Raw genomic sequence first — 21,141 nt, forward strand, 5'->3', positions numbered from 1 at the left:
ACTTTAATGCAGCTAACTGGAGTGTGAGCTTCTTTAATACACATCTACATAGTTAAGTTATATGTGAAAGCAATAGTAAAAACTAAAACACTAGCTAAACACATGTAGGTAATCATAATGTAAATATAGGTCATAAAGATCAAGTTTTGACTGAAGTGTGTATTACATTTCATGATGCATCTTCATCCCCAAAATTACAGGACTGCAGGTATTGGTGTCAGCAAAAGTGAACTAAACAACAAACCTAACCTAGAGAAACCAATTTTAATGCAAATGTAAGCACAAATCAATGACCAAAACATGAAGGTGATAATGACCTGGTTTTCACTGGTGATCCTCATGAAGTATCTTTATACCAGTTCATGTGACTACATGCAGTAGTGTCTTAAAAAATAACCTCATCATAAATACATTGCAACCTGGCCAATAAAATTATCACAATCAAAAAGTAACAAGAACTCATTTCCAAATGAACTAGGTAATAGTAAAAATTTCTCTTCTTCCTTTTTCCTTTCTATATTCAAACAAAGTAGTGCATGACTCACAAGCCTAAAAGGTAGTCAAGATACCACATGATGACAAATGAGGGAAAATAAAGACAATACATGTTATAATGACAATATACATATTACATGGTTACCACTGAAATGACAACCTGACTTAAAAGGTACTGTATGAAATTAATCAATGATATGAAATTTTTCATATGACACCAAAACCTAGGCAAAGGATTTGACAAAGAATGAAGCTCAACTAAAGGTGATTATATAATGATTTTCATATGGCTAGCTAGAAGACTGATTAGAAGGCTACTCTGATTACTTCCTGTGAAATATTGTTGTGGGTTGTGTTTTCTACAATCCATGAACTGAAATACCCAATAAACAATCAACCTTCTGTGGGAATCAAACAAATTTTTGTTTCTCCAAGAATACTTACCCAACTAAATTACATTATGATTATTAGCCTGCTTCCTTGCAAATCACCTTTCCATATATATATATATATATATATATATATATATATATATATATATATAAAGGAGAATAACTCTTGCCCATTACCTCCCCTTGACACCACCAGGAGTCACTTGTTTTTAATTGAGCAAGATACTAACGAGGATGCTTGCATGGTGTGGTGGGTGGGAGAGTGTTTAAGTAATGCGACTGGGTAAGTATTCTCAGAGAAACATAATTTACTTAAAAATTTCCTCTGAATACATTCCCCAATCACATTACATTAGAACAAGTAGGAGGAGGAGGAGACCTCTACCTTGTGTATCCAACCTCTACCTCGTGTATACTTCTGGGGATGAGTGGCTGGATTCCCCATATGAATGATAAACCATTCTCCTAATGGCACAACAACACAGCCCAGGATCTCTTGACCTGGGACTCGTATATGGTTGAGAAGACGAAGTTGAGATCTTCTCATCTACGAAAATTTCAGAAGCTAACAGGCTGTGTTGATTTATCTAGTTGGGTCTGGTGGCTATCTGTTCTGCTGCCTCCGGGCCTACAAGATCCAAAGTTTGTCTCTGCAATGCTAAATTTGAGGTAAACACTCGTGAATGCTGAATCTGCATGCCAGCAAACAGTTTCTACAATAGCTTGGATTAAAACATTGCATTCGAAAGCAAGGCTCTCAGAGATAGCTCTAATATCATGATCTGTAATCTTCATGAGGTGGCTCTCATCTTGTGTGATCTCAGTATGCCAAGCATATATCCCACTTCAGCTACAAAGCAAGGGCTTGAGGAATGGTGTCCTTCAGGACCTACCAGGATGAAGAGGCATTTACACATGCCCCTATTGGTCTCTGTGCATCTCAAGAAGTGTTTTAGGGCATGGACAGGATCTTACATGGCTGCTGCTCTCAATTTGCCTATGGAAGAGAGGGGATGGATGACAACTCATTGATTACCGATGGACGGTAACTGGTTTCCAACTATGAAGCCTGGTTCTGTTAGGACTAAAAACCATGGTAGAACCCAGGACAAGCTCCATTTAGGAAACAATGTTATGGGTTTTGGTCGCTGGAGATCAAACTTCACTAAAGATCTGAAAGATCTTTATCATGCCTATTGTCACATCTGTCATGATGTCAGAATGTATCCAATACCATAGATCAATAGCCTTTGATAGTAATTGGAGCCAGATAAAATGTCGGCCAAGCGCAGGACTGAGGCATGCAAATATACGATGTGATCGACCTGGCACCAGTCCCTAAACACACACCACTTCCAATCATAAGCCTTGAGAGAAGAGGGCCTTCTTGCTCTCAAGATTCTCTCCACAATCAAAGATTTGAATTTTTTGTTTTGCAAGGCTGTCCTAGTAAGACATGAGCATGTAGAAGAAGAGGGCAGTCAAGGCAGGGAAGGACCACCCGTGACAGTGGGTACTGGAGAAGATTTGGGTTGGACAGAATCATCCTGGGTGTACTATCACTAGAAAGAGTAGAACAGTGACCCAGGACTTGTCCCATCAGAATCATCTTGCCATTCTACACCACTACTTCTGGGTTATTTTCCATATCAGCACCAATGGAGAAGAAGCATGGTCCACACCCCCTCCCAAATGATTGACGGTGTATCCACGGCCCAAGCATCTGAGTCTGAACTGTAGAGACAAAGGTGGGTAGCTTTTGATTCCACCTCGTCGCCAAGAGATCAATCATCGGATGCCCTCAAAGTGCACAAATCTGAGTGAAGACCAAATGATGGAGGGACCATTCCATGTTGAGGACGTGACCACCTCTGGACTGATTCTTCCAGGAATGTGTCTGATTTGTATGTTGATGTGGAGAATGTTGCACCCATGTAGAAAATGTTAAATCAAAGCACACAGGTCGAGTGATTTGGTGAGTCCCTGTTAGAGAAGAAAGGTCACTACCACTGAGTTGTCGGACCAAATGCAGGTTGTCATTACTTCAGAGGTGATCTTTTCATCAATGAAAGGTTCTGATGACAGCCTTCATTTCTAGGATGTTGATGTGTAGAGGCCAATTCCCTTTTGATTAAGAGGACATAAATAGGGGCCTCAATGTGCTGTGAAGGCCTGCAGAAAGAGACAACAAAGCAGGATCAAGTCCTCCGCCATATAATAAATCGAGGATTTTCATGAATTCACCCAATGAAATCCAAGTCCTGTTGGAAATGAACATGATGAATTCAACAATTCTGATAATGCAAACTCAAGGGCAGCACCAGATTCTGGTTCATTAAGAATGACATACCCAGATTAGTCAAAGTTCTGGGATGAATGGAGGTTTGTCTTTCCCAGTTTGTTTAAAGGACTAGATGAGGGTCAGTGGTTCTTTCCTGGGATTTGCCAGGTTCTTCCTCCACCATTAATACTGGCCAACATTTATAGCCAATTGTGTGCTGAAAAATGGTGTTAAACTCTACAAAAGCAACAACAACAGCCATGTCATTCTGCAGTGTTAAAGATGCTGAATATCAGAAACAGTGTATACACAGTATAAACAAAACAGTCATGGTACACATGATGCTCTGAAGTTGCACATAGATCATTTAAATTGACGTCTGCAGAAACGACATAACACAAACTGAAGAAGAAACTAGTACCGTGTTGAAATTTCTAGGTCGCTAAAACACAGTCGTAACTAACAGATCAATGAAAGTGTCATATCAAAACCCTATGGCCCCGTTATACACTAATGCACAATGCTAAGTTAATAACTAAACCATAATTCTATCAAAACAGTGTAAAATATGAATTGTTGTTGTTGTTGTTCTAGGGTTTACTGCCATTTTTCAGCACAAGATATGCTATACATGGTGGCCAGTATAACTGGTGGAGGAAGAACCCTGGAAAACCCAGAGAACAACCACTGACCCACGAGAAGCTACTGGCATGCTTTCCCACATACCCACGCTGAACCCACGCAGACAGAGGTGAGATGGCAGTGATCCAGAATGGTGAGCGCTTTAGACCATTCGGCCACTCAGGGCCCCTGTGAAATATGAATAAACTAAGTATAAATATCAAGCAACACTTAAACATTTCACTAATAAGAGCCCTATAACAGAAAGAGTAAGCGAATAAAGTCAAAGGTACACTAGCTTGTAATGACCTTGTATAAGGTCAACATTAGCATGGTGGGATAGTGGTTTTATAAGAAGAAGTCCTGACAAGCAACATATCACTCAAAAATTGGCAGAAATTTAAAAAATAAAGTACACAATAAATCCACACAATAAATCCAACATGAATATTGGATGGACCCACAAGGTATACTTTTGTAACATTCATCTAACCACTCTATGACAACATCTCCTTTAATGGTCATAATTTTGGAACATTCTTTATCTAACCACTCTAAGACAACATTTCCTTTAATAGGCATGATTTTGTAACATTCTTTATCTAACCACTCACTGCTCCGGTGGCCTAGTGGTTAGAGCATCCACTTCAGATGTGGGAGGTCATGGGATCGATCCCCGGTCGAGTCATACCAAAGACTTACAAAATTGGTACTAACAGAGGCCTCTCTTGGCACTCAGCATTAAGAGGTAGCTGTTAGGACTGGTCGGCCTGGTGTCAGGATAATGGAACTGGTTGTCTTCGGCATGATGCCCCAGTGCTATACATCACTATAAACTGTCACACTGCAGACATTGTAGCGATATGACTGAAAAATTGTTAAAGCTACATTAAAAATCCAAATCACACATACACACACATCTCGCCACTCTATGACAACATCTCCTTTAATGGGCATGATTTTAACAATCTTTATCTGACCACTTTATGACAACATCTCCTTTAATGGGCATAATTCTGTAACATTCTTTATCGGGGCCCCGAGTGGCTGGGTGGTCAAAAGCGATTTCCATTATGGATCACTGCCATCTCACCTCTGTCTGTGTGGGTTCGAGTCTAGGATTCGGCCACTGTGGGTATGTGAGAAAGCTTGCCAGTAACTTCTCGTGGATCGGTGGTTCTTCCTCCACCATTAATACTGGCTGCCATGCATAGCCTATCGTGTGCTGAAAAATGGCGTTAAACCCCACAACAACAACAACATTCTTTATCTAACCACTATGATTACATCTCCTTCTAAGGTCATAATTTTTTATAATTCTTTAAATAACCATCTTGTAACATCTTCTGCGGGTTCAATTTTTATAATATTCTTTAGGTGACTTATTAAAGTTTGGGAGAAAATTCTAATGTAACCCACTCTCTAACCGGTGAAACAGCTAAATTTCCTACAGTAGGAAAGATCCATGGCAAACAGCTAAATTTCCTACAGTAGAAAGATCCATGGCAAACAGCTAAATTTCCTACAGTAGGAAAGATCCATGGCAAACAGCTAAATTTCCTACAGTAGAAAGATCCATGGCAAACAGCTAAATTTCCTACAGAAGAAAGATCCATGGCAAACAGCTAAATTTCCTACAGTAGGAAAGATCCATGGCAAACAGCTAAATTTCCTACAGTAGAAAGATCCATGGCAAACAGCTAAATTTCCTACAGAAGAAAGATCCATGGCAAACAGCTAAATTTCCTACAGTAGGAAAGATCCATGGCAAACAGCTAAATTTCCAACAGTAGGAAGAAAATGTCTAAATGTTTGATTTTATATGGATAATAATCTAGTATTTGAGGAATTCATTTGGATTTTAATTTTTAAAATATGTTTTTATTTTGAAACATACCAATTTAAAAAACAAAGTACCATAAATCCTTCAAATATGAAACTGTTCCCTGGATAACCAATGGACCAAATGAACATAGTGTCTCACCTGTAATGTGTTTTGCCATGATGATATAGCTCTCTGTCTACACAAGCAAGTCAGAGCTAAATCAAAGCTTACATAGGTATGACAGGGCTCAAACATAGCTTACACAGATATGACAGGACTTAAACAAAGCTTACACAGACATGACAGGGCTTAAGCAAAGCATACATAAGCATGACGGCTTAAAAAAACATGACAGGACTTAAACAAAGCTTAAATAGGTATGATAGGGCTTAAACAAAGCTTACATAGGCATCCAAGGGCTGAAACAAAGCTTACACAGGCAAGACAGGGCTTAAACAAAGCTTAAACTGGAAAGACAGGGCTTAAACACAGCTTAAACTGGAAAGACAGGGCTTAAACAAAGCATACATAGGCATGACAGGGCTTAAACAAAGCTTAAACTGAAAAGACAGGGCTTAAACAAAGCTTAAACTGGAAAGACAGGGCTTAAATAATGCTTAAACGGGAAAGACAGGGCTTAAACAAAGCTTAAACTGGAAAGACAGGGCTTAAACAAAGCTTAAACTGGAAAGACAGGGCTTAAACAAAGCTTACACAGGCATGACAGGGCTTAAACAAAGCTTAAACTGGAAAGACAGGGCTTAAACAAAGCTTAAACTGGAAAGACAGGGCTTAAACAAAGCAATATACAAAATTCAGATGCAAAGTAATATTATCCAAACGTCTGCACTGAGTACAACTAATGTAGAAAGTAATGTGACCTTCAATGAATTTAACACTGAACTTAATATAAAAGTCAGTATCAGCAATGACATTGCTGTTGTAAGCATTTAAAGACTGACATTTAAAAGTTAGTACTGATATTGCTTTAGTAAGCATTTAAAGACTGACATTTAAAAGTCAGTACTGACAATGCTGTTGAAATAGAAAAAGTTGTACCTATGTCCTGCCATTCAAAGGAAACACAATAAACTTCATCAAACTCTGTTACCCACCCAAAGCCATGCCACAGAACCCCTGCAGTAAAACTAGCACAATGACCCAGATAAGTGGACCCTCATAGGGCACCTGAAAAAAAAATACAGGATTTTATTACAGCAAAATCAAAATACCAATAACACAATTATATTATCCTACCTACACAATTATATTATCCTACCTACAAAGTTACAGGACAAAAACTTTATTTGCGTTTAGCCAAATGGCCATTAGCAAGTATATACATTTACAATTGTTGCAAACACTGATGGTGACATGTTTATAGTGTGATAAAGTGTGATAGGCACATAAACATCTATAATGTCTGTTGAATCACATATGTGAATTTCAATACAAGCTCCTTCGGAAGAAGACGCAAAAAGTGTCATCAATATATAAACAGTATTCAACATGCTTTACTTATTAGTATCATAGGCACATTATAAATCAAATATAACATAGCAATGCATGTATTAAACAGTGAAAAGGAGAACGTGAATTTAAGTTGTATTAATCATATTATTACGACCAATGAGTGCTCTGTATCTGGCAGTGTACTACTGATAGTATTATCTAACAGTTGTAGTACTGATGGTATTATCTAGCAGTGTATTGCTGATGGTATTATCTGGCAGCTGTAGTACTGATGGTATTATTTAGCAGTGTACTACTGATGGTATTATCTTGCAGTGTACTGCTGATGGTATTATCTGGCAGCTGTAGTACTGATGGTATTATCTAGTGGTGTACTACTGATAGTATTATGTAACAGCTGTAATACTGATGGTATTATCTAGCAGCTGTACTAATGATGGTATTATCTAGAAGCTGTACGACTGATGTTATTATGTAGCAGCTGTAATACTGATGATATTATCTAGCAGCTGTACTAATGATGGTATTATCTAGAAGCTGTACGACTGATGGTATAATGTAGCAGCTGTACTACTGATAGTATTATGTAGCAGCTGTAATACTGATGGTATTATGTAACAGCTGTACTACTGATGGTATTATGTAGCAGTTGTACTACTGGTGGTATTATCTAGCATATGTACTACTGGTAGTATTATGTAACAGCTGTATGACTGAAGGTATTATGTAACAGCTGTACTACTGATGATATTATCTAGCAGCTGTACTAATGAATAGTATTATCTAGCAGCTGTACTACTGATGGTATTTATCTGGTTGCTTTACAATTGAAAATATGCATCTTGTAGCTGTTTCTACCAACAATGTCTACCAGCTGTATCACTGACAGTATGCATCTTGTACCTGTTTCTACCAACAATGTCTACCAGCTGTATCACTGACAGTATGTATCTTGTAGCTCTACCAACAATGTCTACCAGCTGTATTTATGACAGTATGTATCTTGTAGCTGTTTCTACCAATAACGTCTACCAGCTGTATTTATGACAGTATGTATCTTGTAGCTGTTTCTACCAACAACGTCTACCAGCTGCATTTATGACAGTATGTATATTGTAGCTGTTTCTACCAACAATGTCTAGCAGATGTACTACTACATAACTGAAAACCCCTGAGTAAAAAAATTTGGACTGCTTATGACAAAACTACTGATTTTCTGGAACAATTACTGATTTTTAGTTCTTTAATGCATATGTAACCATTTACAACATCTACAACCATCAGTAAAGTAGGACAATAACTTAATTATTAATGTCAAAGATGCATGTGTTGTGCTCTTGTACCTTCTGAACAGGCACCTTGTTCCAGCTGGGTGCCCATTCAAGAGGTGCAAGAGTGCAGCACACTCAGACAGACACAGGCTGTTTATATGAGCCTTTTCCACACCTTGTTTTTTTTTTCTTCAATCATTATTGATACCAATGAACAATCTTGCATTCAAGATCTGAATTCTGTGCAATTTTTTTAATGACATGTTTTCATTCTAGCACACAAGAAATCCTCTGTGGATTTACTGTCTGGGAAAAGTGTGCAAAATAAATCGCCAGCAACACTAGCAACTGAAAGAGGAAGGTTCATTTATAAAAGACATTCAGTAAACCAAACTTTGATCAAATTATATCAAGGTTCTCTCTGGTATTTGTAAACATTGTAAGTTCAGGCTAAGTAGTTGATGATGAAGCATCAAACTGATGTTTATGAACTTTTTCATGCTGTTTTATCTCATGACTTCCATGCTCTATGGAAAAATCACATTACACAATTTGCAAAACACATCTTCTCTCTTACTAGATGGTTTCACGAGTCTAAACATGATGACATAATTGTCCTTCAAGTTCTGTTTTGTTTTCTTTGCTGAGAAAATTCTGAATTTTGGCTTCCCTTTTCGGCAAAACTAGAAGCTGAATATTAAAATGATGACATACAGTGATAGCGGCAACTGCTTTGCATAAGCAACATGGTGTTTAAAGAATGGCATGGTAACATGTATTTTGAATGAAGCAATCATATTTTAGAACTCTATACTCCGATAAGCATGTGAAACATTTGCTCTCAGAATGGAAATAGGTGCCTGTTTTAAACAGACGATTGCAAGAAAATTGTTAATTTAAAAATTTTAAATAAAGAAATGGATTTTTAAAAAGAACATACACCTGTATTTGGGTCCAAAATATTGAACAAATACGGGGAAAATGGGACACCTGGCTGCTATGCAACTGACAGTATGCACCTGGTAGCTGTACTACTGACAGCATGTATCAAGCAATTGTACTACTGACAATATGTATCTAGTAGTTTGACAAGTCCAAATAAGAACAGGCTGATCATAACAAATATCTTGTGACTGTAAAACTGAAAATGTCTTATCTAACAGCTGTACTATGGACAGTGTTTATGTAGTAACTGTATTATTGATAGTGTTTATGTAGTAGTTGTACTATGGATAGTGTTTATGTAGTAGCTGTGCTATGGATATTGTTTATGTAGTAGGTGTACTATGGATAGTGTTTATGTAGTAGCTGTACTATGGGTAGTGTTTATGTAGTAGGTGTACTATGGATAGTGTTTATGTAGTAGCTGTACTATGGGTAGTGTTTATGTAGTAGCTGTACTATGGATAGTGTTTATGTAGTAGCTGTACTATGGATAGTGTTTATGTAGTAGCTGTACTATGGAGAGTGTTTATGTAGTAGCTGTACTATGGAGAGTGTTTATGTAGCAGCTGTACTATGGATAGTGTTTATGTAGTATCTGCACTATGGATGGTATTTATGTAGTAGCTGTACTTTGGATAGTGATTATATAGTAGCTGTACTATGGATAGTGATTATGTAGTAGTTGTACTATGGATAGTGATTATGTAGTAGTTGTACTATGGAGAGTGTTTATGTAGTAGCTGCACCATGGATGGTGTTTATGTATTAGCTGTACTATGAATAGTGATCATGCAGTAGCTGTGCTATGGAGAGTGTTTATGTAGTAGCTGGACTATGGATAGTGATCATGTAGTAGCTGGACTATGGATAGTGATCATGCAGTAGCTGTGCTATGGATATTGTTTATATAGGTGTACTATGGATAGCGTTTATGTAGCAGCTGTTCTATGGAGAGTGTTTATGCAGTAGCTGTGCTATTGATATTGTTTATGTAGTAGGTGTACTATGGATAGTTTTTATGTAGTAGCTGTACTATGGATAGTGTCTATATAGTAGCTGTACTATGGAGAGTGTTTATGTAGTAGATGTGCTATGGATATTGTTAATGTAGTAGCTGTACTATGGATAGTGTTTATGTAGTAGCTGTACTATGGATAGTGTTTATGTAGTAGCTGTACTATGGAGAGTGTTTATGTAGCAGCTGTACTATGGAGAGTGTTTATGTAGCAGCTGTACTATGGAGAGTGTTTATGTAGTAGCTGTGCTATGGATATTGTTTATGTAGTAGGTGTACTATGGATAGTGTTTATGTAGTAGCTGTGCTATGGGTATTGTTTATGTAGTAGGTGTACTATGGATAGTGTTTATGTAGTAGCTGTACTATGGATAGTGTTTATGTAGTAGCTGTGCTATGAATAGTGTTTATGTAGTAGCTGTACTATGGAGAGTGTTTATGTAGTAGCTGTACTGAGGATAGTGTTTATGTAGCAGCTGTGCTATGGATAGTGTTTATGTAGTAGCTGCACTATGGATGGTGTTTATGTAGTAGCTGTACTATGGATAGCGATTATATAGTAGCTGTACAATTGATAGTGATTATGTAGTAGTTGTGCTTTGTATAGTGATTATATAGTAGCTGTACTATGGATAGTGATTATGTAGTATTTGTACTATGGAGAGTGTTTATGTTGCAGCTGTACAATGGATAGTGTTTATGTAGTAGCTCCACTATGGATGGTGTTTATGTAGTAGCTGTACTATGGATAGTGATGATGCAGTAGCTGTACTGTGGATAGTGATTAAGTAGTAGCTGTACTGTGGATAGTGTTTATGTAGTAGCTGTACTGTGGATAGTGTTTATGTAGTAGCTGTACTATTGATAGTGATTATCTAGTATCTTGACATTGAATAGCAATTAAAAACTTCAGAATGCTGCCCACTGTAGAAAGTTGAATTTGGAGATTATTGAATGGCTGCATCCATGGCTTACTGCCAGATATACCACAGATGGGACAATAATGACTCACATTGTAAATAGTACATACATGGAAGATGAGGAGGGCACTGTAAATAGTACATACATGGAAGATGAGAAGGGCACTGTAAATAGTACATACATGGAAGATGAGAAGGGCACTGTAAATAGTACATACATGGAAGATGAGAAGGGCACAGACAAGCAAAATAGCTACTTGCACTGCCATCACTACCAGCTGTGTCATCACATGAGCTAACATAATCTCCACTGATGTCATACCTGTAATAAAATAGAAACATAATGATTACAAATCATGACCATCCATAACCCATGCTAATAGGACCATCCACACCCCATGTTGATATGACCATCCACACCCCATGCTGATATGACCATCCACACCCCATGCTGATATGACAATCTACATCCCATGTTGATATGACCATTGATACCCCATGTTAATATGACCATTCATACCCCATGTTAATATGACAATCCACATCCCATGTTGATATGACCATCCATAGCCCATGTTGATATGACCATCCACACCCCATGTTGATATGACCATCCATACCCCATGTTGATATGACAATCCACATCCCATGTTGATATGACCATCCGAACCCCATGTTGATATGACCATCCATACCCCATGTTGATATGACCATCCATAGCCCATGTCGATAAGACCATCCATACCCCATGTTGATATGAACATCCATACTCCATGCTGATATGACCATCCATACCCCATGTTGATATGAACATCCATACTCCATGCTGATATGACCATCCATACCCCATGTTGATATGAACATCCATACTCTATGTTGATATGACCATCCACAGCCCATTTAGATATGACCATCCATAATCAACCCATGCTGATATGACCATTCATACCCCATGTTGATATGACCATCCATAGCCCATGTTGATATGACCATCCATACCCCATGTTGATATGACCATTCATACCCCATGTTGATATGACCATCCATAGCCCATGTTGATATGACCATCCACACCCCATGCTGATATGACCATCCACACCCTATGCTAATATGACAATCTACATCCCATGTTGATATGACCATCCACACCCCATGCTGATATGACCATCCATACCCCATGTTGATATGACCATCCATACCCCATGTTGATACGACCCTCCATACCCCATGTTGATATGACCATCCATACTCCATGTTGATATGACCATCCATACCCCATGTTGATCTGACCATCCACACCCCATGTTGATATGACCATCCACACCCCATGCTAATATGACAATCTACGTCCCATGTTGACATGACCATCCATACCCCATGCTGATATGACCATCCATACCCCATGTTGATACGACCATCCATACCCCATGTTGATATGACCATCCATAGCCCATGTTGATATGACCATCCATACCCCATGTTGATATGACCATCCATACCCCATGCTGATATGACCATCCACACCCCATGTTGATATGACCATCCACACCCCATGCTGATATGACCATCCATACCCCATGTTGATATGACCATCCATACCCCATGTTGATACGACCCTCCATACCCCATGGTGATATGACCATCCATAGCCCATGTTGATATGACCATCCATACCCCATGTTGATATGACCATCCACGCCCCATGTTGATATGACCATCCACACCCCATGCTAATATGACAATCTACGTCCCATGTTGATATGACCATCCATACCCCATGCTGATATGACCATCCATACCCCATGCTGATACGACCATCCATACCCCATGCTGATATGACCATCCATAGCCCATGTTGATATGACCATCCATACCCCATGTTGATATGACCATCCACACCCCATGCTGATATGACCATCCACACCCCATGCTGATATGACAATCCACATCACATGTTGATATGACCATCCATACCCTATGTTGATATGACCATCCATACCCCATGTTGATATGACCATCCACACCCCATGTTGATATGACCATCCATAGCCCATGTTGATATGACCATCCATAGCCCATGTTGATATGAACATCCACACCCCATGTTGATATGACCATCCATACCCCATGCTGATATGACAATCCACATCACATGTTGATATGACCATCCATACCCTATGTTGATATGACCATCCATACCCCATGTTGATATGAACATCCATACTCCATGTTGATATGACCATCCATACCCCATGGTGATATGACCATCCACACCCCATGCTGATATGACCATCCATACCCCATGTTGATATGAACATCCATACTCTATGTTGATATGACCATCCACAGCCCATTTAGATATGACCATCCATAACCAACCCATGCTGATATGACCATTCATACCCCATGTTGATATGACCATCCATACCCCATGTTGATATGACCATCCAGAACCCATGTTGATATGACCATCCACAGCCCATGTTGATATGACCATCCAGAACCCATGTTGATATGACCATCCACAGCCCATGTTGATATGACCATCCATACCCCATGTTGATATGACCATCCATACCCCATGTTGATATGACCATCCATACCCCATGTTGATATGAACATCCATACTCCATGTTGATATGACCATCCACACCCATGTTGATATGACCATCCATACCCCATGTTGATATGAACATCCAAACTCCATGTTGATATGACCATCCACAGCCCATGTTGACATGACCATCCATAACCAAACCCATGTTGATATGACCATCCATAACCAAACCCATGTTGATATGACCATTCATACCCCATGCTGATATGACCATCCATAGCCCATGTTGATATGACCATCCATACCCCATGTTGATATGACCATCCATACCTCATGTTGATATGTCCATCCATACCCCATGTTGATATGACCATCCACAGCCCATGTTCATATGACCATCCACACCCCATGTTGATATGACCATCCATACCCCATGTTGATATGACCATCCATACCCCATGTTGATATGAACATCCATACTCCATGTTGATATGACCATCCACACCCATGTCGATATGACCATCCATACCCCATGTTGATATGAACATCCAAACTCCATGTTGATATGACCATCCACAGCCCATGTTGACATGACCATCCATAACCAAACCCATGTTGATATGACCATCCATAACCAAACCCATGTTGATATGACCATTCATACCCCATGCTGATATGACCATCCATAGCCCATGTTGATATGACCATCCATACCCCATGTTGATATGACCATCCATACCTCATGTTGATATGACCATCCATACTCCATGTTGATATGACCATCCATACCCCATGCTGATATGACCATTCATACCCCATGCTGATATGACCATCCATACCCATGTTGATATGACCATCCATAGCCCATGTTGATATGACCATCCATACCCCATGACCATCCAAAGCCCATGTTGATATGACCATCCATACCCCATGCTGATATGACCATCCATACCCCATGTTGATATGACCATCCATAGCCCATGTTGATATGACCATCCATAGCCCATGTTGATATGACCATCCATACCCCATGACCATCCAAAGCCCATGTTGATATGACCATCCATACCCCATGCTGATATGACCATCCATACCCCATGTTGATATGACCATCCATAGCCCATGTTGATATGACCATCCATACCCCATGCTGATATGACCATCCATACCCCATGTTGATAATGACCATCCATACCCCATGTTGATATGACCATCCATAGCCCATGTTGATATGACCATCCATAGCCCATGTTGATATGACCATCCATACCCCATGCTGATATGACCATCCATACCCCATGTTGATATGACCATCCATACCCCATGTTGATATGACCATCCATAGCCCATGTTGATATGACCATCCATACCCATGTTGATATGACCATCCATACCCCATGTTGATATGACCATCCATACCCATGTTGATATGACCATCCATACCCCATGCTGATAACAAAATCCATTCAGAAGAAGTAGCGATAAGATTTTCAAGTTGTCACAGATGCTGGCATATTGGATTTCCATAATGAGCTATTTTAATTTAGCACCAACTAAACATGATAAGTCTTTTGGTGAAGACCCCACATTGATCCAACAAAAAGCAGAGATGCAATAACAAGATTTTCCAGATGGCCACTCTTCTGGCCAAAATGAATGTTAAGGCTGCACCATTTTCACTTGGGACCACAGACATCATAAGAAGTCTTCTAATTCCCCAGGTCAATAAGATTTTATGTTAAGGAGGAGTAGCAACAAGATTTTTAAGATGGCTGCAATGATTATGAAAGTTACATTAGCGACACTTTCATTGAGGGTCAACAAGACATCATAAGAAGTCTTTTCATGAAAACCCCATCCTGACATGACCATTCATCATGAATGTCGATAACATGATTTCAAGATGGCTGCTGTAGAGGCTATATCAAATGTCTGAGAAGCACCATTTGTATGATTTAGAATCAACTTGATTTTGGGATTAAAAGTTTCATGGTAATCCTCCAAACAGTTTCAAAGGAGTATCAATAACAAAACTTGTGATAACTTACAGATGTCAGACATCTGATGACAGATGACAGACAACAAATAGGACAGACTACAAACAATAATCCACCATCTCACATGCTCTTGTTGTACAGCTAAATATATGATGTGGACAAATGAACCTAAAGAAACAGTAATCAAGGGGTCCTGGCTCAATACACACTGAAACCAACCAGAGAGATAAATATTATGATCCAATTTACACAGTAATCATGGGGTCCTGGCTCAATACACACTGAGACCAACCAGAGAGATAAATATTAAGATTCAATTTACACAGTAATCAAGGGGTCCTGCCTCAATACACACTGAGACCAACCAGAGGGATAAAATGTTATGATTCAATTTACACAGTAATCATGGGGTCCTGGCTCAATACACACTGAGACCAACCAGAGAGATAAATGTTATGATTCAATTTATACAGCAATTAAATAATAAATTACTAAGATAGTTGCTGATAATTAAAAACTGAATTAAAAAAAAATCTTAAAAAGCTACTTATGAGAAATAACAAAACTGGCCTAAAGTTCTGGTGACTGCATAATGTAGATTTATTTTAAGACTAATTTGGTGTAATTGATCCTAAAAAGTGTCATCTAAGACAGGTAATTGTTCAATCGAGGTGATATTTAAGTCAGGTTTTAATGTATTTGTACATCTGGTGAGACCCTGAAGAATAAACAAAATAGAAAGCATTATATTAAAAATGATTTAATCTTATGTATATTATGTATGTTTGTAAGTTATAAATTAAATGTTTACTGAGGCCATGGTTGTTGTTGTTGTTGTAGGGTTTAACGCCATTTTTCATCACACGATAGGCTATACATGGCGGCCAGTATTAATGGTGGAGGAAGAACCCGGAAAACCCCGGAAAGAACCACCGACCCACGAGAAGCTACTGGCAAGCTTTCTCACATGCCCACATTGGCTGAATCTTAGACTCGAACCGCCGCAGACAGAGGTGAGATGGCAGTGATCCGTAACGAAGAGCACTTTATACCACTCGGCCACTCGGGGCCCCGGTTATGACTGTAGAAAGTTCTGGAAGCAAACATGCTTACAATTTGGTGTAGTCTTCTATTAAGATGATTGAGTTTTTCAGAAAATGCTATAGCATTATAGGTAAAGTGGGTGTGTATATAAAAGTATTTTGTGTTAATAAAATCTTCATTGTTATCTTAAGATCAGTATGTGGAATCATTTTCAGTTGTGTTCAGATGGAATTTTAAGAGGAATCGTTTTCAGTTGTGTTCAGATGGAATTTTAACAGGAATCGTTTTCAGTTGTGTTCAGATGGAATTTTAAAAGGAATCATTTTCAGTTGTGTTCAGAGGGAATTTTAAGAGGAATCGTTTTCAGTTGTGTTCAGATGGAATTTTAAGAGGAATCATTTTCAGTTGTGTTCAGATGGAATTTTAAGAGGTATCATTTATTAATAAATTATTCACTAGAATTACAAAGTGCTCATTGATATTTTGGATAAAATCACTACTTTGGGATTATTGTGATTCATTCAAATACATTCTGGATAATACCAATGTGACACATCAAGATGTTTGCCACATCAACCTATCACATCATAATTCAGCACATTCAATATTGGACTTCATTCAGAACAGACAGTACTTTTGGACCCGGGATAGAACTTTTAGAATTATTTGGAATTTAATGAGAAATAAATTTATGTGTTGATTTTGCTAAACATGTTGCTTTACTTCTTGCTGTTACTTAGTTTAAGCCATGGAGTCAAAATAAGTACAATAAATCAATAAGACATTTTAGTTTAACCATGTACATGTACTTTAATATAATTAGATTTTACTTTACCATCTCTACCATTATCACCATTTAATTCTGCTGAGAGTACAAAATAACTATTATAAGAAACAAATGCTACATACCTGCTGCAAGACTCCTGTCCAACAAGCCTTCCTTCTTTTCAAGGACAAAGCTCAAGGTTGTTAGACCAGTGGCAAGGAAGAATGTAATACTAAAAAGACAGATGATAAATGGTTACCAAGGCAACTCACAGCCTTAATACAGAAGTCATCTTTGGGACAAAATATAGAATTAATTCAATGTTTAACAAGTAATGTCATTCATCTTGATAATTATGCCCGATCTTTGCTTACATCAAAACAATTCAAATACTGAAGCAAGTTCTTTATGGCAAAGATATTGGTAGATTGTCATTCATCAAAAATTGATGACTACTGTATGTAGAAAGAAATTTGCTTTTTGTATACTTTTCAAACATGTACCTATAAACATTTGAGAAGTGATAAAAGAGCATTTATTCTTCACAGAAACATCAATCATTAGAAAGATGAAGAGATTACAAGATAAATTTCTTGAAGAATTTTTTTCCATTGTGATTCTTATAATTATTATGATAAGCCATTTTATATCTTTTGATTTGTGTTCAGGAAACACAGAGAACCCAAAAGGCAATGTAAATTTGAATCATTTGATTTACTTTACATGTTGTTTTACTGCTATTCAGAAAGGACAAGATAACCCTAACTGCAAAACCAAATCAGAATTGCAAATGTGAGGAAGGTAATCTTAAGAAATTTTTTAATACTAATTAATTAAATTTGCCAACAAAGTACTTCCATATGCCCAAATCAAACTAGCCTAATCAAACTTCTTGTCAAATACAATACATGCATAAGAGAGTAATGTTACTACATGTTACAGGTATCTGAGAACTATGTTGCATGTATCTAATATATCGCACATTTATTTTGAAAGATATGCTAAATACGGTACATATATCTGACAGCTATGTTAAAATATGATACATGTATCTGAGAGTAATGTTGCACTATGCTACATATATCTGACAGCAATGTTAACATAACATGCTATATGTATCTGACAGCAATGCTAAAGTATATAGTACATGTATGAGAGAAAAATGTTAACATAAGCTAAATATGTGTCTGACAGCAATGTTAACATAAGCTACATATGTGTCTGACAGCAATGTTAACATAAGCTACATATGTGTCTGACAGCAATGTTAACATAAGCTACATATGTGTCTGAGAGCAATGTTAACATAAGCTACATATGTGTCTGACAGCAATGTTAACATAGGCTACATATGTGCCTGACAGCAATGTTAACATAAGCTAGTGTATCTATCTGACAGCAATGTTAACATAAGCTAGTGTATCTGTCTGACAGCAATGTTAACATAAGCTAGTGTATCTGTCTGACAGCAATGTTAACATAAGCTAGTGTATCTGTCTAACAGCAATGTTAACATAAGCTAGTGTATCTGTCTGACAGCAATGTTAACATAAGCTACATATATGTCTGACAGCAATGTTAACATAAGCTACATATGTGTCTGACAGCAATGTTAACATAAGCTAGTGTATCTGAGAACAATATTAAAGTATGCTAGATATATCTGAGAGCAATGTTGCATTGTTACATGTCTCTGAGAGCAATGTTAAAATATGCTACATATATCTGACAGCAATGTTACAATATGTTACATGTATCAGAGAGAAATGTTAACATATGCAACATATATCTGACAGCAATGTTACAATATGTTACATGTACCTGAGAGCAAAGTTAACATATGTTACATATATCTGACAGCAATGTTACAATATGTTACACGTATGAGAGCATTGTTAACATATGCTACATATATCTTAGAGCTGGGGTGCACAACCTTTTTTGGCCAAGGGCCAGATTGCATTTTCTAAGACCACTCGGGGGTTGCAAACACTAATTTCTTTAATATAATTTCTGTTCACTGGCCAGATTAATGTGTTGTTTTAATATGCCCTGAGGGCTGGACAGAACAAGCTCACGGGCCAGATCTGGCTCGGGGGACAGGGGATGTGCACACCTGTCTTATAGCAATGTTAACATTTGCTACACGAATCTGAGAGCAATGCTAAAGTATAGCATACATATCTGAAAGCAATGTGTCAGCTACATGTATATTAGAAATATGCTAAATGTATCTGAGAGCAATGTTACAGCTAAATGTATATTAGCAATATGCTAAATGTTACAGCTATATGTATATGAGCAATGTTAATATATCCTACTTGTATCTGAGAGCAATGCTTAAGTATTGTACAAATATTTATGAGCATCTTTACAAACTTCTATATCACAAATAAGAATACCTTATGATCACTCCTGGAGCCATAAAGTTGGTAAAACTGGGTGTATTGCTTCCATATACTGGGGATTCCAACTGAAATAATAATAATAATAATAATAATAATAATAATAATTGAAAATATAAAAATGTTATGCTTCAATTTAAATTTTTTAATTAGGATTCTGGTAAATGACAAGGAAAGTAACCAACACTTTTAGGGGATGTGGTTTTAATGGCACTTTTAACATATGATTGGCCACATCATGCCAAGGAAATGGAATCATTTTGATGGTGACAAGTCATCATTTGAACAATTAAAAAGACTTTCATACCAAGATTCTTTCTGTTGTTTCTTTTGATCAAATTTTGTTGAGCAATTTTTGGACGAAGCTGCCTTAAGCTTTTTCAATTTTCAGTAATGGTAGCCATATTGGATGATAAATCAGCATAAAATGAAAACAAATATCAAAGGCCATGAGAACAGAATTCTCCCTGTAAAACATGTTAAAGTGGTCAAGTAGTATGTGAGAGGAAGTTGGAAATACTAACTGCAAATGGATTATGCAATGGACCAAACTCCAAGTTTAACTGAGCTTAGTGAGCTTAGAACTAGCAATTTTCATCTAACCACAAAAGCAGCATGTGCCACTGTAACTAGGCAAGCCTACCACATCAGATTCCAGCATGTAACACCAGATAATTATTAGTCTCTAATGCATATTTTTACTGCAGGGTAGAAACTGGTAGAATGAGCTACTCCCATCTGGTGGATTCTATATGAAAGGGTTTGTGACCACAATGGTGAAGATAAAGGTTAAATCGCCAGATTGGATTAATGACATGGTCATCCTGGAGTTATGTATTGGTATGTCACTTTCTTTTGAATGTATGTGTAGTTTGTAAGTCTCCTTGCGAATCTTAAGTAATAAAAGATGCATGAGAAAACTCGAATCGAGTGGAGGGTTGTGGTCACCGTGGCACTCCTTGTGTTCATTTATATTCCCGATAGGGTGATTCCATGTTGTCAGAGATTTTGCAGTACTTTATTGATAAAACATCAGACTCCTGTGATAAAACATCAGACTCCTGTGGAGAGTGCAGCAACAATAAACATCATCTTCAACTTAAAAGTGTGTAAAGTACATGTAGACTTTAT

General features: G+C 37.8%; 1 protein-coding gene across 3 annotated transcripts in view; it reads right to left on the reverse strand.

Annotated features, from left to right (window-relative positions):
- LOC149796077 (ABC transporter G family member 20-like) overlaps positions 1 to 21,141 on the reverse strand; it is an 81,252-nt gene that overhangs the window by 14,033 nt on the left and 46,078 nt on the right. For all 3 annotated transcript variants that reach the window (XM_089965985.1, XM_089965984.1, XM_089965986.1), the window contains exons 15-18: positions 20,008 to 20,078; positions 17,749 to 17,837; positions 11,457 to 11,560; positions 6,730 to 6,802 (exon numbers count right to left, since the gene is read on the reverse strand). In XM_089965985.1, coding sequence (XP_089822111.1) covers positions 6,730 to 6,802; positions 11,457 to 11,560; positions 17,749 to 17,837; positions 20,008 to 20,078 — 337 coding nt within the window. The remainder of the gene's footprint in view (positions 1 to 6,729; positions 6,803 to 11,456; positions 11,561 to 17,748; positions 17,838 to 20,007; positions 20,079 to 21,141) is intronic.

Source organism: Sinohyriopsis cumingii, chromosome 7, assembly GCF_028554795.1.
Source record: "Sinohyriopsis cumingii isolate HCF-2022 chromosome 7, ASM2855479v2, whole genome shotgun sequence".
Classification (NCBI taxonomy): Eukaryota; Metazoa; Mollusca; class Bivalvia; order Unionida; family Unionidae; genus Sinohyriopsis; species Sinohyriopsis cumingii.